The sequence below is a fragment of the Salvelinus sp. IW2-2015 genome, linkage group LG36 (genome assembly GCF_002910315.2).
Source record: "Salvelinus sp. IW2-2015 linkage group LG36, ASM291031v2, whole genome shotgun sequence".
NCBI lineage: Eukaryota > Metazoa > Chordata > Actinopteri > Salmoniformes > Salmonidae > Salvelinus > Salvelinus sp. IW2-2015.
The window spans coordinates 11439984-11463047 of NC_036875.1; the positions used below are offsets into that span (position 1 = coordinate 11439984).

At 41.3% G+C, this 23064-nt stretch overlaps 2 protein-coding genes across 3 annotated transcripts; both read left to right on the forward strand.

Annotated features, from left to right (window-relative positions):
* Positions 1-1028: 1028 nt before the first annotated feature.
* On the forward strand, positions 1029-18340 carry phgdh (phosphoglycerate dehydrogenase). Its single transcript, XM_023981493.2, has 12 exons — positions 1029-1259; positions 1957-2108; positions 3888-3953; positions 4109-4163; positions 4331-4429; positions 4518-4650; positions 4765-4913; positions 11335-11487; positions 16730-16868; positions 17181-17308; positions 17424-17640; positions 17942-18340. The coding sequence occupies exons 1-12, from the start codon at positions 1122-1124 to the stop codon at positions 18094-18096; spliced, it is 1584 nt and encodes a 527-aa protein (XP_023837261.1). The 5' UTR covers positions 1029-1121; the 3' UTR covers positions 18097-18340.
* A 703-nt stretch (positions 18341-19043) lies between these two features.
* Positions 19044-22462, forward strand: klhl23 (kelch-like family member 23). 2 transcript variants are annotated; one of them, XM_023981489.2, is made up of 4 exons: positions 19044-19274; positions 19590-20819; positions 21126-21278; positions 21368-22462. In XM_023981489.2, exons 1-4 carry the CDS (start codon positions 19256-19258, stop codon positions 21676-21678), a joined length of 1713 nt encoding a protein of 570 aa, XP_023837257.1. In that variant the 5' UTR covers positions 19044-19255; the 3' UTR covers positions 21679-22462. The 2 variants fall into 2 exon arrangements, with proteins under 2 accessions (XP_023837257.1, XP_023837260.1); XM_023981492.2 differs by having other exon boundaries at positions 21403-21550.
* The last annotated feature ends 602 nt before the right edge of the window (positions 22463-23064 follow it).

Below are 23064 nucleotides of genomic sequence, written 5' to 3' on the forward strand. Positions count from 1 at the left end.
CTGGACGCTTCATTTACACTCTCCTTGTATTTATTCCCCTGGTTCAAACTACTTGAATTCGGAGCCATTCGGCTTTGGGAAAAACAGTGACTTGTCGAGATCTGGTGGTTGCATCTCTACATTTTCCCCATCAACTGCATGCACTGAAAGAAACGAAAAAACAGTGTTATGGTCATGGTATAACAATGATGTTATGCTGTGGTATGCTATGCATAGTTATTGCTTTAATATTTGTACGTTTATGTTTCTAGAGCCATACTGCAATTGAGCTTCGATTCACGTTTAGCTGGAGTATTTGGCTGTTTTGGCCTCCAGAGCCAATTCGCCATCAAACAGAACATGTAAAATCCTTAGACTTTAAGGAGTGTCCATAATTAGCCTAGTGCTTGCCCAGCTACATGTATAGACAATACAATTAGGTAAACTAGATATCTATTCAAGATAATACACAGACCACTAGATACATCATGTTGCATTTTTAAAAGGGAGACATGATAGATCAGCTATCTGCATGACCATAGAAAGACTGGGTAAAGTTAGGGGTGGCGTTTGACACTACAACTTCAACGAACAGAGACAGGCCTGTCGTGTGATAGTGAGTCTAATTGAGGTGCTTAAGTCTGTGCTTGACTTAGGAAGCCTATCACAGACTTTGAAAGCTGTCTCACTAAGTTTGAACTGATGTTCTTGAGAAATCAGCTACAAATGTATAATGTTTAAGGGAGGGAGTGGCTTGCACTCAAATACACCTTTTCTTCAGTTTTGAAAATTGTAATAATAAAAAAATCATCAGTCTTTAAAACAAATAATCAGCAGAATTGTATTACTATTGTACAACATTGCCAGGTGATTATTGCATAGTATTTCTGGTCCAACAAGTTATAGCAAATATAATTTATGTGGTTCCAGCTACAGTATATATTGCCTCTCCCTGTTTCAGCATCACGTCAGAAAACTGGAGATGAGAAGAGGCGGGTTTACTTTGAAAGGGGCAGTCCTTAGCCGAGTATTTTATTCAAAACCAACTGAACTGAGAGCTTTTCAGCGTGTCCATCAGTTTACGTAAAAGGGTTCACCCATTCAAGTGTGAAATTTTACCCAACTGTTGAGAGAACAGCAAAATGGCCCCAATATCCATCAAACGCATTTTAATCAGTGAAAGTGTTGATCCTTGTTGTAAGAAGATCCTGCAAGAAAATGGAATCCAAGTTACAGAGAAGCAAAATATGAGTAAGGATGACTTGATTGCGGAGATCAAGGTAAGGGTTGACATTTTTTCTAATTTGCATGAATTCCTCGTATTAAACATTTAAGGCATGACATGCATTTTTGTTCCACGATGTCTTTCTAAAATTTGAAAACAATTCACAGTTGGTATCAAATGTCTAATATGGAAAAAGTATGTCGCGTTTGGTCATTGGTTGAATAACCTCATCAAAAGTCCCTCTGACGAAAAAAACGATGATTTCTGCGTTTCAGACAACTGGATTTTATTTGGCGGGTGATTTACAGCAGTTGCAGTTTAGTGGATTCTTGCATGTGCGATCTTGTCCTCCTCTCTTTGGTGTCGCGCTATAGTTGTACAGCCTTCTTGGAAATATGATGCAACTGCAACAAGTCTTTACTGAWTTCCCTCGTTTGGCCGACTATAGTCTATAAACACTATAGAATTACATTTAGACTGGGGCTTGCTTCCCTTTCTAGTACTTTCAAAATGTAGACTATACATAGTTTGATCAATTACACCAGAGGCAACTCATCTAATATTTAACTTGTCTTCCTCATGACACCATGTGATGCCAAATCAATAACGAATGTGTTTGATTAATGCAAGAATTCCAACTATATAAGCTCATTCCTTATCTCATCAAATTACTCCAATGAACAATAGATAATTTTGTCATGCACTGGCATCACTATGCATATCATMTTTTTTCCTTTTCTATCCACCTCCAGGACTATGATGGCCTGGTGGTTCGATCTGCAACAAAGGTGACAGCTGATGTCATCAATGCTGCTGGTAACCTCAAAATCATTGGAAGAGCTGGGACAGGCGTTGACAATGTGGATGTGGATGCTGCCACTATAAAGGGCATAATTGTTATGAAGTAAGTTTGCAAAATAATAGTGTCCTTCGAAATAAGTTCTAAGTCGCTGATACATGTATCGTTTTAAGGAAACTCCTACAGTTGAAGTCAGAAGTTTACATACACCTTAGCCAAATATATTTAAACTCAATTTTTCACAATTCCTSACATTTAATCCTAGTAACAATTCCCTGTCTTAGGTCMGTTASSATCACCACTYWATTTTAAGAATGTGAAATGTCAGAATAATAGTAGAGAGAATTATTTATTTCAGCTTTTATTTCTTTCATCACATTCCCAGTGTGTCTGAAGTGTACATACACTCAATTAGTATTTGGTAGCATTGCCTTTAAATTGTTTAACTTGGGTCAAACGTTTCGGGTAACCTTCCACAAGCTTCCCACAATAAGTTGGGTGAATTTTGGCCCATTCCTCCTGACAGAGCTTGTGTATCTGAGTCAGGTTTGTAGGCCTCCTTGCTCGCACACGCTTTTTCAGTTCTTCCCACAAAGTTTCTATAGGATTGAGCTCAGGGCTTTGTGATGGCCACTCCAAATACCTTGACTTTGTTGTCCTTAAGCCCATTTTGCCACAACTTTGGAAGTATGCTTGGGGTCATTGTCCATTTGGAAGATCCATTTGCGACCAAGCTTTAACTTCCTGACTGATGTCTTGAGATGTTGCTTTAATATATCCACATAATTTTCATCCCTCATGATGCCATCTATTTTGTGAAGTGCACCAGTCCCTCCTGCAGCAAAGCACCCCCACAACATGATGCTGCCACCCCGTGCTTCATGGTTGGGTTGGTGTTCTTCGGTTTGCAAGCTCCCCCTTTTTCTCCAACATAACGATGGGCATTATGGCCAAACAGTTTTAATTTTGTTTCATCAGACCAGAGGACATTTCTCCAAAAAGTACGATCTTTGTCCCCATGTGCAGTTGCAAACCGTAGTCTGGTTTTTTTTATGGCGGTTTTGGAGCAGTGGCTTCTTCCTTGCTGAGCGGCCTTTCAGGTTATGTTGATATAGGACTCGTTTTACTGTGGATATAGATACTTTTGTACCTGTTTCCTCCAGCATCTTCACAAGGTTCTTTGCTTTTGTTCTGGGATTGATATGTACTTTTCGCACCAAAGTACGTTCATCTGTAGGAGACAAAACGCGTCTCCTTCCTGCGCGGTATAACAGCTGCGTGGTCCCATGGTGTTTAAACTTGCGTAGTATTGTTTGTACAGATGAACGTGGTACCTTCAGACGTTTGGAAATTGCTTCCAAGGATGAACCAGATTTGTGGAGGTCTACAATTATTTATTTATTTTTTTGAGGTCTTGGCTGATTTCTTTTCTTTTTCCCATGATGTCAAGCAAAGAGGCACTGAGTTTGAAGGTATGCCAGTACATCCACACCTCCAATTGACTCATATTATGTCGATTAGCCCATCAGACGCTTCTAAAGCCATGACATAATTTTCTGGAATTTTCCAAGCTGTTTAAAGGCACAGTCAACTTAGTGTATGTAAACTTCTGACCCACTGGAATTGTGATACAGTGAAATAATCTGTGTAAACAATTGTTGGAAAAATTACTTGTRTCATGCACAAAGGAGATGTCCTAACCGACTTGCCAAAACTATAGTTTGTTAACAAGAAATTTGTGGAGTGGTTGAAAAACGAATTTTAATGACTCCAACCTAAGTGTATGTAAACTTCCGACTTCAACTGTAGGTCTAAATCAAATCACCACAGATCAGTCTTTTCCCTGAATATTAGACTATTGTATGTGTCATTACCCTCTTCTAGCACACCAAGTGGCAACACCATCAGTGCTGCAGAGCTGACATGYACCCTGTTGATGAGCCTCTCAAGGTAAGACACTACAACAGATGATACATAATATCTCTCGGCATAGCTCATGGCATTGGTTAGACATTGCTTTGCACTATACACCCCCATCTGTCCTTTTCATCCTACTTTTACAGGAAAGTTTGATATAACTTAATTCAAAACCATTCTCTTCCTAGACATGTGCCCCAAGCAGCCATGTCCATGAAAGCAGGGAACTGGGATCGTAAAAAGGTACAGAGTATTTTGGCTTCCCTTTTATTTTGACACAAAAAGCAATTACTGTCACGTGGTCTGCCCCAGTGTCCATTCAATCATCAATAATTCAATATGATTTGTAAATCTATGKTGTCTCAAACTCTTCAGGGACCTGGGTCAAAGTTGTGTTAATGATTTTTCAGTTCATGGGCGCAGAGATGTACGGCAAAATACTTGGAATAGTTGGACTTGGAAGAATTGGAAAGGAAGTCGCCACCAGAATGCAGTCCTTTGGCATGAAGGTTGGTTCATAATCCTCTGAAAAGTCAAACGATCTTTAAAAGCTGCCTACTGTAGCACGATAGTGGTAACTGAATTTGCTTTCGAYAGACCATCGGCTATGATCCAATCACCCCTCCTGAGGTGACTGCTACCTGGGGGGTCGAGCAGATGTCCCTGGAGCAGCTGTGGCCCAAGTGTGATTACATCACCGTCCACACTCCCCTCATGCCTTCTACAGCTGGTGAGTTTTATAGAGGTGGTATAGTTGTAGTACTGGAGGGTAGAAAGTGATTACATCGATTATCAAACAAAAAMCATTATTTTCCACTTGAGGTTAAATTGTTGTTTCTCCTAGGACTACTGAACGACACGTCATTTGCTAAGTGCAAGAAAGGTGTAAAGGTCGTGAACTGTGCACGCGGGGGMATCATCGATGAGGATGCTCTCCTCAGAGCTTTGGAGTCTGGACAGTGTGGAGGGGCTGGCCTCGATGTTTTTCTCGAGGCAAGAATACCACATCCCATAATTTGTAAAACAAGCCATAGAAAGTTGGTTGCAATTTCAGTTTATCCACCAGAAAATACAAATATTACAACAAATACTATGGTTAAACTCAAATATACTAATTCATAGAAAAAWTTACTTTATTTTGGGAATCAAAAAARGGTATAATCTTTGTMAATTATATCATGGAGTTATGTCACACATGCAGCTAACAAAAATATATGGAAATGTCTGCTCTATCCAAAATTACAACCAASTAATTGGAGCATTACCGCAAAAGTGGTAGGGGGAGAAAGTAAGGAACTTGTCTGTGCATTAAAAAAATAATAACAATAATAACAAAGCAAAAACAGGTGTTTAGACATTTTTGAAAATTGATAAAATGTGATATTTCAGTTTTGTTATTTTTTTATGTAAGTATTCAGACCCTTTACTCAGTACTTTGATCAAATCCATATCAAATTGATTGATCACATACACATGTTTAGCAGATGTTATTGCGGGTGTAGCGAAATACTTGTGTTTCTACCTCAGACAGTGCAGTAACATCTAACAAGTAATATCAAAAAATTTCACAACATATACCCAATACACACAAATCTAAGTAAAGGAATGGAATTAAGAATATATTAATATATGGACGAGCAATGTCAGAGCGGCATAGACTAAGATATGTATATACTGTATTCTATTATAAGAGATGAGTAATGCAAAATATGTAAACATTATAAAGTGACTAGTGTTCCATTTATTAAAGTGGCCAGGGATTTCAAGTCTATGTATATAGTCAGCAGCCTCTAATGTGCTAGTGATGGCTATTTAACAGTCTGATGGCCTTGAGATAGAAGCTGTTTTTCAGTCTCTGTCCGATGCACCTGTACTGACCTCGACTTCTGGATGATAGCGGGGTGAACCGGCAGTGGCTTGGGTGGTTGTCCTTGATCAGCTTTTTGGCCTTCCTGCGACATCGGGTATTGTAGGTGTCCTGGAGGGCAGGTAGTTTGCCCCCGGTGATKCATTGGGCAGACAGCACCACCCTCTGGAGAGCCCTGAGGTTGCAGGCTGTGCAGTTGCCGTACCAGGTGGCGATACAGCCCGACAGGATGCTCTCAATTGTGCATCTGTAAGAGATATTGAGGGTTTTAGGTGCCAAGCCACATTTTTTTCAGCCTCCTGMGGTTGAAGAGTGTGTGGGTGGACCATTTCAGTTTGTCAGTGATGTTTACGTCGAGGAACTTGAGGCTTTCCACCTTATCCACTGCGGTACCGTCGATGTGGATAGGGGGGTGCTCCCTCTGCTGTTTCCGGTAGTCCATGATCATCTCCTTTATTTTATTGACGTTGAGTGAGAGATTATTTTCCTGGCACCACACTCCCAGAGCCCTCACTTCCTTTTGTAGGCTGTTTCGTCATGTTGGTAATCAAGCCTACTATTGTTGTCGCCTGCAAACTTGATGATTGAGCTGAAGGCGTGCTTGGCCACACAGTCATAGGAGAACAGAGAGCACAGGAGGGGGCTGAGTACGCACCCTTGTGGGGCCCCAGTGTTGAGRATCAGCGAATGTGTGGTTTCCTACCTGAACCACCTGGGGGTGGCCCGTCAAGGCCCAGTTGCACAGGGCGGGGTTCAGACCCAGGGCCTCGAGCTTAATGATGAGCTTGGAAGGTACTATGGTGTTGAATGCTGAGCTATAGTCAATGAACAGCATTCTTACATAGGTATTCCACTTGTCCAGATGGGTCGAAGCACCTTTGACGCGATTACAGTCTCAAGTCTTCTTGGGTATGAAGCTTGGCACACCTGTATTTGAGGAGTTTCTCCCATTCTTCTCTGCAGATCCTCTCAAGCTCTGTCAGGTTGGATGGGGAGCGTCGCCGCACAGCTATTTTCAGGTCTCTCCAGAGATGTTTGACCKGGTTCAAGTCCGGGCTCCAGCTGGGCCACTCAAGGACATTCAGAGACTTGTCCCGAAGCCACTCCTGCGTTGTCTTGGCTGTGTGCTTAGGGTCGTTGTCCTGTTGGAAGATGAACCTTCGCCCCAGTCAGAGGTCTTGAGCAGGTTTTCATCAAGAATCTCTGTTTATTTTTATTTATTTGACCAGGCAAGTCAGTAAAGAACAAAGGCCGTCATTGTAAATACGAATTTGTGAGGATGGCGCTGACAGAGAGGGCTGCCTCGTTTCTAGTCCTTAGGAAACTTTGCAGTATTTTATTTTTTTTACAAGCATTTCACTATACTCGAAATAACATCTGCATGTGACCAATGAAATTTAATTTGGCCTACACCGGCCAAACCCAGACAACGCTGGACCAATTGTGCACCGCCCTATGGGACTCCGTATCACGGCCGGTTGTGATACAGCCTGGATTCGAWCCAGGGTGTCTGTAGTGACGCCTCTAGCACTGGGATGCAGTGCCTTAGACCGCTGCGCCACTCGGGAGTCCTTTCATCTTTCCCCCGATCCTGACTAGTCTCCCATTCCCTGCTGCTGAGAAACATCCCCAGAGCATGATGCTGCAACCACCATGCTTCAACCTGGGGATGGTGCCAGGTTTCTTCCAGACATAACGCTTGGCATTCAGGCCAAAGAGTTCAATCTTGGTTTCATCAGACCAGAGAATCTTGTTTCTCATGGTCTGAGTGTCCTTTAGCTGCCTTATGACAAACTCCAAGTGGGCTGTTACTGAGGAGTGGCTTTCATCTGACCACTCTACCTGATTGGTGGAGTGCTGCAGAGATGGTTGTCCTTCTGGAAGGTTCTCCCATCTCCACAGAGGCACTCTGGAACTCTGTCCGAGTGACCATCGGGTTCTTGGTCACCTCCATGACCAAGGCCCTTCTCCTCCAATTGCTCAATTTGCTGTAGGAAGAATCTTGATGGTTCCAAACTTCTTCCATTTTAAAATGATGGTGGCCACTGTGTTTTAGGGGACCTTCAATGCTGCAGAATTTTTTGGATACCCTTCYCTTGATCTGTGCCTTGACACAATCCTATCTCGGAGMTCTATGGACAATTCCTTCGACCTCATGGCTTGGTTTTTGCTCTGAAATGCACTGTCAACTGTGGGACCTTATATAGACAGGTGTGTGCCTTTCCACATGTCCCATCAATTGAATTTACCACAGGTGGACTCCAAACAGGTTGTTGAAACATTTCAAAGGGTCTGAATACTTATGTAAATAAGATGTTTTAGTTTTTTTTTAATTTACAAAAATGTCTAAACTTGTTTAAACTTTGTCATAGGGTATTGTGTGTAGATTGAAGAGGGAATTTATTTAATTTAATCGATTTTAGCTGTAACGTAACAAAATGTGGGAAAAGTTAAGTGGTCTGAATACTTTCCGTATGTACAGTACATGTCAAAAGTTTGGACACATCTACTCATTCAAGGGTTTTTCTTTATTTTTACTGTTTTCTACATTGAAATAACACATGGAATCGTGTAGTAACCAAAAAAGTGTATTTTAGATTCTTCAAAGTAGCCACCCGTTGCCTTGATGACAGCTTTGCACACTCTTGGCTTTTTCTCAACCAGCTTCACCTGGAATGATGCGGTCCTTCACTCTGCGGTCCAACTCATCCCAAGCCATCTCACTTGGGTTGAGGCCAGGTCATCTGATGCAGCACCATCACTCTCCTTGGTCAAATAGCCCTTACACAGCCCGGAGGTGTGTTTTGGGTCATTGTCCTGTTGAAAAACAAATGATAGTCCCAATAAGCGCAAGCCAGATGGGATGGCGTATCGCTGCAGAATGCTGTGGTAGCCATGCTGGTTAATTGTGCCTTGAATTCTAAWTATATCACAGACAGTGTCACCAGCAAAGCACTATCACACCTCCTCCATGCTTCATGGTGGGAACCACACATGCGGAGATCATCTGTAAACCTACTCYGCGTCTCACAAAGACACGGCGGTTGTAACCAAGAATCTCACATTTGAACCCATCAGACCAAAGGACAGATTTCCACCGGTCTAATGTCTATTGCTCGTGTTTCTTGGCCCAAGCAAGTCTCTTTTTCTTATTGGTGTCCTTTAGTAGTGGTTTCTTTGCAGCAATTCGACCATGAAGGCCTGATTCACACAGTCYCTTCTGAACAGTTGATGTTGAGATGTGTCTGTTACTTGAACTCTGTGAAGCATTTATTTGGGATACAATTTCTGAGGCTGGTAACTCTAATGAACTTATCTCTATCTCTCTGCAGCAGAGGTAATTGGGTCTTCCTTTCCTGTGGCAGTCCTCATAAGAGCCAGTTTCATCATAGCGCTTGATGGTTTTTGAAGAAACTTTCAAAGTTCTTAATTGTCCATATTGACTGACCTTAATGTCTTAAAGTAATGATGGACTGTTGTTTTTCTTTGCTTATTTGAGCTGTTCTTGCCATAATATGGACTTGATATTTTACCAAATAAGGCTATCTTCTGTATTTCCCCCCTACCTTGTTACAACACAACTGATTGGCTCAAACGCATTAAGAAGGAAAGACATTCCACAAATTCAGTTTTAACAAGGCACACCTGTTAATTTAAATGCATTCCAGGTAACTACCTCATGAAGCTGGTTGAGAGAATGCCAAGAGTGCAAACCTGTCATCAAGGCAAAGGCTGGTTACTTTGAAGAATATAAAATATATTTTGATTTGTTTAATACTTTTGGTTACTGCATGATTCCATATGTGTTATTTCATAGGTTTGATGTCTTAACTATTATTCTACAATATAGTAAAAATAAAGAAAAACCCTTGAATGAGTAGCGGTGTCCAAACTTTCGACTGGTACTGTATATGGGGATACAACCATCCCAGCTCCGCAGATTTCAGTAGATAATTTGTTTTGGGACTGTCCATCTGTAGATTGTTTTTGATTGCAGGTTCAAGAATGGCTGAAGAAATGCAACATTTACCTGAAGCTAACTCTGCAAATAGCAATGCTCGGTGATTTGAAAAGTCATAGTCAATCGATTTAATAACACTCAGCAAAAATTTTCTTTAATTTACAATCTGTAGAAACTATGAGAACAAGGTTCAGAACTTTTGTGWAACAGGAGAGTTGAACAATATATGGCAAATAGAAATCAAAACCGGATGGTCTTCAGAGATGGATGGGAGGGGTTGAGGGTAGCTGAAGGATGGGACTAAAAACAAACAAGATAACTAATGAAAAATATTCTGTCTGTAAAATGTATGTAGAAGCCAAAGTGTTGTTGACCATTAGTTTACTCCAATTAGGGGGGAGGGTTAGGGGGAAAATAATAAAGAAAAAATATATATACACTACCGTTCAAAAGTTTGGGGTCACTTAGAAATGTCCTTGTTTTTKAAAGAAAAGCACCTTTTTTTGTCCATTAAAATAWMATCAAATWGATCAGAAATACAGTGTAGRCATTGTTAATGTTGTAAATGACTATTGTAGCTGGAAACGGCTGAATTTTAATGGAATATCTACATAGGTGTACAGAGGCCCATTATCAGCAGGCATCACTCCTGTTAGCTACYCCAAGTTTATCATTTTAAAAGGCTAATTGATCATTAGAAAACYSYWWWRSRGTTATGTTAGCACAGCTGAAAACTGTTCTGATTTAAAGAAGCCATAAAACTGGCCTTTAGACTAGTTGAGTATCTGGAGCATCAGCATTTGTGGGTTCTATTACAGGTTCAAAATGGCCAGAAACAAAAAACTTTCTTCTGAAACTCGTCAGTCTATTCGTGTTCTGAGAAATGAAGGCTATTCCATGCGAGAAATTGCCAAGAAACTAAAGATTTCGTACAGCGCTGTGTACTACTCCCTTCACAGAACAGCGCAAACTGGCTCTAACCAGAATAGAAAGAGKAGTGGGAGGCCCCGGTGCACAACTGAACAAGAGGACAAGTACATTAGAGTGTCTAATTTGAGAAACAGACGCCTCACAAGTCCTCAACTGGCAGCTTCATTAAATAGTACCCGCAAAACACCAGTCTCAACGTCAACAGTGAAGAGGCAACTATGGGATGCTGGCCTTTTAGGCAGAGTTCCTCTGTCCAGTGTCTATGTTCTTTTGCCCATCTTAATCTTTTATTTTTATTGGCCAGTCTGAGATGTGGCATTTTCTTTGCAACTCTGCCTAGAAGGCCAACATTCCGGAGTTGCCTCTTCACTGTTGACGGACAAAMAATGTGCTTTTCTTTCAAAAACAAGAATTTCTAAGTGACCCCAAACGGTAGTGTATGTATTTATTTATTTACAAAAATATATGGGGGATTGGAAATTATACAGACAATTACATTGATAGAAGCCACAATATATCTGCAATATTAAATCTAATTTACCCACTAAAAAAATTATCACTTAAACCACAAATGTATTAATTTATATTTTATTTTACTTGTCTTCCCTTCAATATTGCCAGTCTCACTTACATCATGGCGTTCCATTCTTTCTCAGGAACCCCCAAAGAACCGTGCCCTGGTGAACCATCCCAATGTGATCAGCTGTCCTCACCTGGGTGCYAGTACAAAGGAGGCCCAGGCGCGCTGTGGGCAGGACATCGCTCTGCAGATTGTGGACATGGTGATGGGCAAGAGCTTGGTTGGAGCAGTGAGTTCTTCTCTCCTATTACAGTCAAGCAAAAGCCTATAGGTGCCCGATTCTAATAGGTTTTTTCTTTGATTGTTTCAGTGTTGCTATGGTTAGAAAAACTGTTCCCTTCAGACCTTGAAACTTTCACGAATTGAACGTGTTAGTAACAATGTAACACAAAATGTAACCCTCAAGGTTGTTCACAAAGGATTCTAATGATAGTTTCGTTGCAAGAATGTATCTTCAATATTGAGTCATACTTTGCAATACAATTAAGACAGTTCAAATCGCATTTTATTTGTCACATGCTTCGTAAACAGGTGACTACCAGTGAAATGCTTTCTTACGGATCCTTCCCAACAATGCAGAGAGAAAAAGTGGGAAATAATATAAAAATAATAACACGGAATAAATACACAATAAGTAACGAAAACGTGTCTATATACACAGACTACCAGTACCAAGTCGATGTGCAAGGGTACAAGGTAATTGAGGTAGATATGTACAWATAGGTAGGGATAAAGTGACTAGGCAACAGGATAGATAATAAACAGTAGCAGAAGCGTATGTGATGAGTCAGAAGAGTTAGTGCAAAAGGGGTCAATGCAGATTGTCCGGGAAGGTTTTTGGTTAACTATTTAGCAGTCTTATGGCTTGAGGGTAGAAGCTGTTCAGGGTCCGGTTGGTTGTTTGGTTAGTTCGTTTTACACATGAAGTGTAGTAAAACCGGTTGGGCAAAAACAATGCATCTCAATGCAATAGAGCTTCTTGAAACACTTTTCAGTTCCTCGTTCCAAATTATAAACCGGGTGGTTCGAGCACCCGGCTGAAAGCCGTGGTATATTTAAGTGAAAATGCCTGAAGCCGGTGTTTGGAGGACATTGGGACAGGTGTTGTTAGGCCCAAGACGAAGACCGTGCCAATATATCCTCAACAGCGGTTTTGAAGGCATTATCACTTTTTTTATACCATGGGTTACCAACATATTCAAATAATGATTTACATATATTCATTAAAAATGTTATTTGGATGAATTTATTCATACAATTTCATCCTTCCACAAGATATAGTCCCGACACAAATCTAGCAACCCAAGCCGGCTGATCTTTATTTCTATCGGTTCTTTTGCCAGAGACGCGACCCAGTCGTTCAGTCTTTTTGTTCTGYATCTATGGAAGCGACCTAGTCGTTCATTCTAAATGTTATATTGCCAAACTGACGGGCAACGTTCTTATCCCTTGCTTGCTAGCTAGCCAAATATGGCAGGTAGCCTAGTGGTTAGAGGTGGACAAACTTTTTGTCTCGAGGGCCACATCGGGATTTTGAAATTCAACAGAGGGACGCATTTTTTGGGGGACCAATTGTTTGTAAAAATCTATTTGCTGGGGCCTCCCGAGTGGCACAGTGGTCTAAGGCAGTGCTTGAGGCATCACTAYAGACCCGTGTTCGATCCCAGGCTGTGTCACAGCTGGCCGTGACTAGGGGACCCATGAGGCGACGCACAATTGGCCCCGTCCGGGTTAGGAGAGGGTTTGGCAGACCGAGATTTCCTTGTCCCATCGAGCTCTAGCGACACTTGTGGCGGGCCGGGCGTATGCACGCTGACACGGTCGYCAGGTGTACAGTGTTTCCTCCGACACATTGGTGCAGCTGGCTTCCGGGTGAAGCGGGCATTGTGTCAAGAAGCAGTGCGGCTTGGATGGGTCGTGTTTCGGAGGACGCACGGCTCTCGACCTTCACCTCTCCCGAGTCCATACGGGAGTTGCAGCAATGGGACAAGGCTGTAACTACCAATTGGATACCAATTTTTTTTTTTACATTTTTATGTCTCGTGTGCCGGATTGAAGTGCCCGGCGGGCCGGACAACTGACTAGGTATCCCCCTTTCCCTAACTTGCAGTCATGTCAAACAGTGTAGCCAGAATAACAACAAAGTAGCTGCATTTGCAGTTGTATAAGCTGTTTTTTAGTGACATTTATTTGGATACATCCATAACAATGAGCTAATGAGGTGAGATTTCGCCTGGCATAGAAGTGCTCTCTGTTTAGGACACTGTTCAGAAGAGCTAGCCAATAACACATCTAACACAATCTCTCCAAACTGAAGCAGGAAAGACAGCAAACTAGCTGCACTTCGTTTTACCTGTTTTGTGTGTGTATGTGTTGTGGTGTGGTGTCTGTGATTTGATATATATAGATATATATATATAATATATATATATAATATAATGTACCAGTCAAAAGTTTGGACACACCTACTCATTACAGGGTTTTTCTTATTTTTACTATTTTAAAACTTTGAAATAACACACATTGAATCATGTAGTAACCCCAAAAAATTGGGACGTGTGGACCACAGAGTGAAGGAAAACAGCCAACAAGTGCTCAGCATATGTGGGAACTCCTTCAAGACGTTGGAAAAGCATTCCAGGTGAAGCTGGTTGAGAGAGCTAAAAGTGTGCAAAGCTGTCATCAAGGCAAAGGTTAGCTACTTTGAAGAATCTCAAATATAAATATTTTTGATTTTTTTAACACCTTTTTTGGTTACTACATGATTTATATGTTATTTCATAGTTTTGATGTCTTCACTATTATTCTACAATGTAGAAACTGTAAAAATAAAGAAAGCCCTTGAATGAGTAGGTGTTCTCACCAGTTGTGTGACCGGTTGTAGTGTGTATATATATATATATCTAGAGCTGAGCGATTATGATTTTTCAACGCCAATACCGTCTGAGGACCAAAAAGAGCCGATACCGATTAATCGGACGATTTATTATTTTTTATTTATTTGTAATAATGACAATTACAACAATACTGAATGAACACTTATTTTAACTTAATATAATACATCAATAAAATCAATTTAGCCTCAAATAAATAATAAAACATGTTCAATTTGGTTTAAATAATRCAAAAACAAAGTGTTGGAGAAGAAAGTTAAAGTGCAATATGTGCCATGTAAAAAAGCTAACGTTTAAGTTCCTTGCGCAGAACATGAGAACATATGAAAGCTGGTGGTTCCTTTTAACATGAGTCTTCAATATTCCCAGGTAAGAAGTTTTAGGTTGTAGTTATTATAGGAATTATAGGACTATTTCTCTCTATACGATTTGTATTTCATAAACCTTTGACTATTGGATGTTTTTATAGGCACTTTAGTATTGCCAGTGTAACAGTATAGCTTCCGTCCCTCTCCTCAATCCTACCTGGGCTCGAACCAGGAACACATCGACAACAGCCACCCTCGAAGCAGCGTTACCCATGCAGAGCAAGGGGAACAACTACTCCAAATCTCAGAGCGAGTGACGTTTGAAACGCTATTAGCGCGCACCCCGCTAACTAGCTAGCCATTTCACATCGGTTACACCAGCCTAATATCGGGAGTTGATCGGCTTGAAGTCAWAAACAGCTGCTAGCAAACACACGAAAGTCCTGTTTGAATGAATGCTTACAAGCCTGCTGTTGCCTACCATCGCTCAGTCAGACTGCTCTATCATATCATAGACTTAATTATAACATAATAACACACAGAAATACGAGCCTTTGGTCATTTAATATGCTCGAATCCGGAAACTATCATTTCGAAAACAAAACGCTTATTCTTTCAGTGAAATACTGAACCGTTCCGTATTTTATCTAATGGATGGCATCCCTAAGTCTAAATATTGTTGTTACATTATACAACCTTCAATGTTATGTCATAATTATGTACAATTCTGGCAAATTAATTACGGCCTTTGTTAGGAATAAATGGACTTCACACAGTTCGCAATGAGCCAGGCGGCCCAAACTGCTGCATATACCCTGACTGCTTGCACGKAACGCAAKAGAAGTGAYACAATTTCCCTAATTATAAGAAATTCATGTTAGCAGGCAATATTAACTAAATATGCAGGTTTAAAAATATATACTTGTGTATTGATTTTAAAGAAAGGCATTGATGTTTATGGTTAGGTACAKTGGTGCAACTACMGTGCTTTTTTTTGCAAATGCGCTTGTTAAATCATCACCCGTTTGTCGAAGTAGGCTGTGATTCAATGAGAAATTAACAGGCACCGCATCGATTATATGCAACGCAGGACACGCTAGATAAACTAGTAATATCATCAACCATGTGTAGTTTGATTGTTTTTTATAAGATAAGTTTAATGTTAGCTAGCAACTTACCTTGGCCACGCAGGCTGACTAACAGGCAGGTGGTTAGAGCGTTGGACTAGTAACCGGAAGGTTGCAAAAACGAATCCCCGAGCTGACAAGGTAAAAATCTGTCGTTCTGCCCCTGAACAAGGCAGTTAACCCACCGTTCCTAGGCCGTCATTGAAAATAAGAATGTGTTCTTAACTGACTTGCCTAGTTAAATAAAGGTGTAAAACATTAAAAAAAAAAAATTAATAATAATAATTCGGCAAATCGGTCTCCAAAAATACAGATTACCGATTGTTGTGAAAACTTGAAATCGGCCCTAATTAATCGTCCATTCCGATTAATCGGTCGACCTCTAATATATAAACGCTGATTCATGATTTCGACTCACTGAGAAAAGCTGCCTGCCTGTCTCATCCCGACTCCCAACACRTTCATTACTATGCGACAGCTGGAGATCGAATTTGACTATTGAAACAATGTTGCAGGCTCCACTTGTTTACGAACAGGGAAAAGCTTACTTACGGCCCTTCCCAACAATGCAGAGAGAAAGAAAATAGAAAAGTRAAACACGTAATAATAAATACACAATGAGTAACAATAACTTAGCTATATACAAGGGGTACCAGTACCGAGTCGATGTGCAGGGGTCCGAGGTAGATGGGTACATGTAATTAGGAATAAACAGTAGCAGCAGCGTATGTGATGAGTAAAAAAAAAAATTGTGCAAAAAGGGTCAATGTAGATAGTCTGGGAAGCTATATGGTTAGATATTTCAATAACCTTTTAGCAGTCTTATGGCTTGCGGGTAGAAGCTGTTCAGGGTCCTGTTGGTTCCAGACTTGGTGAATCGGTACCGCTTTCTGTGTGGTAGCAGAGAGAACAGTCTATGACTTGGGTGGCTGGAGTCTGACCAATTTTAGGGCCTTCCTCAGACTCTGCCTGGTATAGAAGACCTGGATGGCACCTGGTATAGAAGCTTCTGTAGCACCTTGCKGCCGGATGCCAAGCAGTTGTCATACCAAGCGGTGATGCAACCCGTCAAGATGCTCTCAATGGTGCAGATGTATTACTTTTTTTGATAGTTTACATGTTGTGCAATTTGGTGTGTGCAGGTGAATGCCCAGGTTTTGGCAAGCACATTCACCCCCGAGTCTCACCAGTGGATCAAACTTGGAGAGGCCATAGGAGCTGCGCTGAAATCATGCACCACCTCTAAACAACCCTTCAGCCAAGTCCAAATCATAACTCAAGGTAAGCACTGYAAGGCATTAGACTGTGTCCTAATATCCTTCAGTTGCTTACTTTTCTCTGAAACTGCTGATCAGGCTTGATAGGTGAAAAGATGTGTTAACATTACATGACCACTGTTCTCAGATCAGTGATCAAACGGTAAAGGAGACGATTGATGCCATTTTTGGATGCCATTCAAGCACACATGTATTAGTGGAAGATTTTGTTGTGCTTTGGTTTGTCTACCCCTAGTGGTATAATGGTGTAAATCACAAAAGTGTGGGCTCTGGCCATGCAAACTGAAGATGGTCTGTTGTTTTTATCACAATCTAGGAGACTGCTTGAAAGATTCCTCCGCTTACATGACCTCAGCAGTAATGGTTGGATTACTTAGTGATGGGTCCCAGAGTTGCCCCAACCTGGTCAATTCACTGACCCTGGCCAAGGAATCTGGAATCACGGTAAAATGGCCCCCATTGACACTTGGCTAAAGGTCATATTTTATTAATGACCCATCTTGTGTAAWATAAATAAGTAATCTTATTTGAGATGGATGACGTTCTTTTTAAATCTCAGGTAATCAGAAACCACAGTGAGGGTCTGACTCAAGGTGCATGTGAGGTGGAGATCTCTGTCAACGGCTCCAGCTACAGAGCTACTGGTTCAGTACAGGGAGGAGTACCAGTCTTGTTGGAGCTGAACCGCAGCGTGTTCCGACAGCCGGTCTCTCTCACTGGCAACCTGCTGTTCTTCAAGGCCGTGGCGTCTCCTCCGCTCCTGCCCTCTGTGACTGGTGAGAGAGCTATTTTTCACATTGCAACCTCACTATTGACTAATTGAGCCATTCTGTCTTTTCAACACAAGATTAGCAAGGTATACCGCCTTTTTTTGCTACTTATTTGACATAATCAAACTTGAATGATTTCTMTTTTCAGTCTGCATTCTTAACTCTTACTTTTTCTGCCTTTTCCCATCAGGATGTGTTTACACCAAGCTAGCACTTGACAGCAAGCTTCTCACGGCTGTAAATGTAAGATGACCAGAATAACTGTTGACACGTATTTTACCTTGACTGTCTCCCACTCTTTCCTCAGGTTTGCTGGCCACGGCGGGAGTGGAAATGGAGTCATTCAGTGCCCCTGCAGCTCGTAGTGGAGATCAGTGGTATTGTGTGGGGTTATCCTCTCTCTTGGGGGACCTTGGTGCCTTAAAACCTTTAGTGAAAGCAGCAGCACAGGTCTCTGTGTAAATGGCAGTGAGAGCGTATTGTTACAATGCTGAAGGACCAGTAGAGCATTCCAATGTCTAAATATCTAACCATTTGACTAATCTAAACGGTTTCTTTTGGCCTTTTAGCGTTTCAATACTTAGTTTACAACATGTAGAAAGTGTTTGTTATATTTAACATTACACATCTAGAATAAATACWAAAAATGTAATTTCTATTGTAGAGATGCGGACTGTGTAGAATTTAATAAATACCTGTTACATTATTACAATTGTTTTGTATTTTCTTGTATTCTCTACTTGCCGATTTTGCTAAATTTTCTCAATGTCAACACACCAGGAGGAAGGTAGCTGAAATGGGAAACAAAAAAACAATCCATCTCATCTGATCAATAAACTCATATGCATTTGCTGTGCACCCTAGGTTTCTATGGTGACTAGCCTATTTCTAGTATAAAATATTCCCTTGGGTGCAATAGAGATGAAATATGCAATGTTAGTTTACCAGCCTTTAGTATACTGTATATTTAATAAATGTAATGTCCTGTTATTTCAACAGCGAAGCCTAAAGTACAATGTCCATCACTTAGATTATTTTACTTAGCAGTTAGCAGTGAGGTTGTGAACCACAAAATCAGTGTTGGTCATAAGGTTTGATGTGGCGCWTGTTCATGGCACCACACTACAATCTCTCTTTAGATTATGCAATCGTAATCCTTATTAGGATTTGGCTAAAACTGCCATGGCAACGAAAGAGACTGAATGGGAAGGGGCTTTGCAGTGGGGGAATTCCTCAATCAAATTAAAATAGGCTACCAACCATACCGTTTTTTTGTTCACTTTGGGGTAGGATTGTCCTTGTGCGCAGCGATGCTGTCTCGACTCAACCATTGCCGTGGTTGGAGAATGTGTGTCCAGGGAATAACGGGAACGGTGATTCGCTAAAGCGGTCTATTTGGCAGGTTGTATGTAGCCTATTATCTGGGAAGCAGGCTGGAGTATATGGAGCAGGGTGACAGCCGGCGCCTCTCCAACTATACACAGATACCAAAATAGGACAGCGGTGTGCTGCAAAGGTCCTGAGAGCTAATTTGAGGTTAGTGTCTGCGAGCGCCTGTTTCAGTCCAGAAAGCGCAATTCATGCCATTAGACGGTGGAAAGGTAMGCGTGAATGAGGGAATATGGATTTGAAGATTAATGGTTGGTACAATGTTGTGAATAATGTTTAGTAGTATAGAATCCAGTGGTTTGAGAGTAGAAACTCATGTCCTGTGCTGATTACTTGAGAGCCTTTATTGCACTCTCAGATCGTAGCCTACTGATGTGTGTATAGATATAAATAGCCCTAATATTGTAGTAGCCTATGTTGTGGTAAAGATGGAAGCCAATATGTAAAGAAAGCCATTAAAAGCTATCCGATTTCAGTTGTTTTTAKGCCTATAGTAAATAAAATGGCACAAGAAATGAATGCCACAAATTATGAATGATATGTTCTATCTTCTCTTCATTTTCTAGCCACTATGTCAGACAAAGGAAAAGGAAGCTACATTTATGACTTTTGTGACGTCGCCCATCCAAATGAACTATTGGATGCTCTGAGAGAGTTCTACCTAGGTGGCATATTCACCGACATCACCCTACAATGTGCCACGGGACAGGTATTTTACTGTCACAAGGCAGCATTGTCAGCCCGCAGCTCTTATTTCAAAGTCATGTTCACAGCCGACATGAAAGAGCGGTCAAACAACCTCATCAAACTGACAGGGATTGATTATGACGTTCTGAGTGCTTTGGTGAACTACGTATACACTTCCAGGGTGAACATCACTGAGACAAATGTACAGAGCCTGCTGGAGGCAGCAGACCTCTTACAGTTCAGCTCAGTGAAGAAGGCTTGCGAAGACTTCCTTATACGCTTCCTGGATGTGGACAACTGCCTGGGTATGCACTCTTTTGCTGAGCTGCACATCTGCCCTGAGCTGGAGCGGGAGGCACGAAGGGTAATGCTCAGCAGGTTTGAGGAACTTCTACAGCAGGAGGAATTCTTGGAGGTGGACTACGACAAGCTGAGTTCCGTCATGTCTCTTAAGAACATCAACGTATGGAAGGATGAAGTTCTCTTGGATGCAGTGGTCAAATGGGTCACCTATGACATTGTTAACCGTATTGATCACGTTCAGGGCCTACTCTGTTGTGTCCATCTTGAGCTGGATGAGGTGCACTTCAAGACTGCCCTGGATGGACAGAGGCAATGCTTACTGGGCAATGAGGGAAAAGTAAGGTCATTGATTATCAACGCTTTGAAGTCCAACTGCAAAGAGACTTCAGCGAGCAGGAAGAAACTGTCCTCAAGCATGTATGTTATTGGAGGGTACTACTGGCATCCGCTCTGTGAAGTCCACATATGGGATCCAATAAGCAACACATGGGTGCAAGGAAAAGATATGCCTGACCAGACAAGAGAGAGCTATAGTGTATCTTTACTGGGGGCAAATATTTATGTGACTGGGGGTTATATGACTGAGACTATTGAAGCCCTGGACACAGTTTGGATTTATAATGGTGATTGTGATGAGTGGACTGAGGGATGCCCCATGATCACTGCCAGATACTACCACTGTTCTGTGGCTTTACACGGCTGTATCTATGCCATAGGAGGGTACAGAGGGGGAGCWATACAACTTGACACTGAATTCTATGACCCCTTAAAAAAGAAATGGTTCCCTACAGCCAACATGATACAAGGTATGAAAACATAAACAGAACCACTATACAGAGGAGTTAGTTACAATGAGAAGACACCTAAGCAAACATGCAGGTCTGTGTTGCTCTAGTATTGCCCTTGAATTTGTCCGTTTCACATGGTTGGGCCAAAGGCTATCTTGGCCACTCATTCACTATTTGATTCTTAGCCATTGACCTGAAAATAATTACTTTCAAGTTATTCTGCATATTAAAATAACATGCAAATTATTTTACTGAGTAGCACTACTGAAATCAGTATTGTTTTGGCTGTTCACTGTTTTTGATCAAATGCTTCCTCTTTCAAAGGTGTAGGAAATGCCACTGCGTGTGTCATGAATGACACAATCTATGTGACCGGTGGCCACTATGGATCCAGAGGAAGCAGCACCTATGAAAAAGTTCAGGCCTACAGGCCAGACATAAATGAGTGGAACATTGTCACAATCAGTCCTCATCCAGGTATGACAGATTTTGAAGGAAGTGGGCATTTTATTTTAATTTGTATTCAGTAATATTTAGTAAGTAAATCATTGTATTCATGCTTTCAGAGTATGGCCTGTGCTCTGTTTCTCTGAACAACAAGCTGTACTTGGTGGGAGGACAGACTACAATCACAGACTGCTACGATCCAGAGAGAGATGAGTGGAGGCAGTTGTCAGTGATGAAGGAGAGGAGGATGGAGTGTGGTGCTGTAGTGATCAATGGCTGCATCTATGTGACCGGGGGATATTCCTATTCAAAGGGGACGTATCTGCAGAGCATTGAGAAGTATGACCCAGAGCTGGACACCTGGGAGGTTGTGGGAAGCCTCCCCAGCCCAGCAAGAACACACGGATGCATTTGCATTTACAGTGTGTAGTGTCTTTTAATGTACTTTTACAACAAACATCAACTAAATCCCATGGATGCAGTTCCTTCGTGCCATATGGCCCATGAGTGGTCGGGGCTGTGTATGTGTGTGACAGGTGCTAAGAATCWTTTTACAAAAAGTTACATTATTTATAGTATCTTTTACACCCAGTTGCCCAAAAATGAATGTTCAGTGACAAATGATTGCTGCTGGTTTAATATTACAAAAAGAGCACATCATTTTCAATCCACTTACATCTAACATCTAGTAGATGTTGCACATCATGCACTTAACATTACCAGTTGTGTAATTTTGGCTTAGACAGGTTAACTTGGTAGAGCTCTACATATGCACACAGTTTTTAGACAAATCTCTACATTTGAAGCACAAATGTCATCAACCATACATCTGAATCTTAGGGTTTGGGGGATGCACAATTATTCCGGTTTCCTTTGTTTAGACCTCTGATTCTGAATGTAAAAAGAATGAACTACAACAGCTGTCGGTAAAAACCAAACTGATGATTATGAATGCAAAGATGTATAGGCAGAAGCAGACCACTGCCTAAACGTTGCAACAGTCTGGGGTTATTTGATTCAGTATGCACCTGATTTTACTTGATAAATGTAACTTTAAAGATGCAATATGCAGAAATTGCTCCGCCATTTCCTGGTTGCTGAAATTGTAATAGTTCGCCTAATTTCAGTTTRTGACAAAACAAGGAAGTATAGTGTAGAGAATCATTGTACCATCTAAACCACTGTGAACCTTTTCAATAAACAAAAATATTGTATTTTCAGCTGTTTGAAGGTAAAATATGAGGGTGGGTRAAAACAGAGTTGGGTGCTGTGGAATTAGTGAGGGTAACCAGAAGTGGTCTTGTGAAAGTTGTTTGTGTTTCTGCTGGTCAGAGCGAGCAGGCGCTCCATGTTAAACGAATGTGGGCAAGAGATGTAAATTGTTTTGCTCTCAAGAAAAGGGAGCAATTGAAAGGAGTGATTACTGGGATAGCRGTAATTGTGAAAGCTGGCAGGTTGAGTTTTCCAGGATTAGAGTAGTACAGAAGTTGTCATATGGTGAGGCAGTGACGAAAGTAGAAGAAGATGGGTCAAGGGGGAGGGATCCTGAGAGGAGTGTTGTGAGTAGTAGATATGTACCAGTACATAGGGATGAACCAACAAGTGATATATGTTTCAGTGAGATTGGATTTTTGGCATTTATAGTAATGGTTATGAACTGTACTGCAGGGATGGAACATATGTCACTGAAAATAGAGGTTGTGGTGGCAGCTGCAGAGAGGTATTTGAGTGTGTGAGACTTGACATCAGAAGAGTTACAGGGTGTGTTAAGTGGTGGTGTCCCATCATTTCAGACTGTTGGCCTGAAGTAGGACTA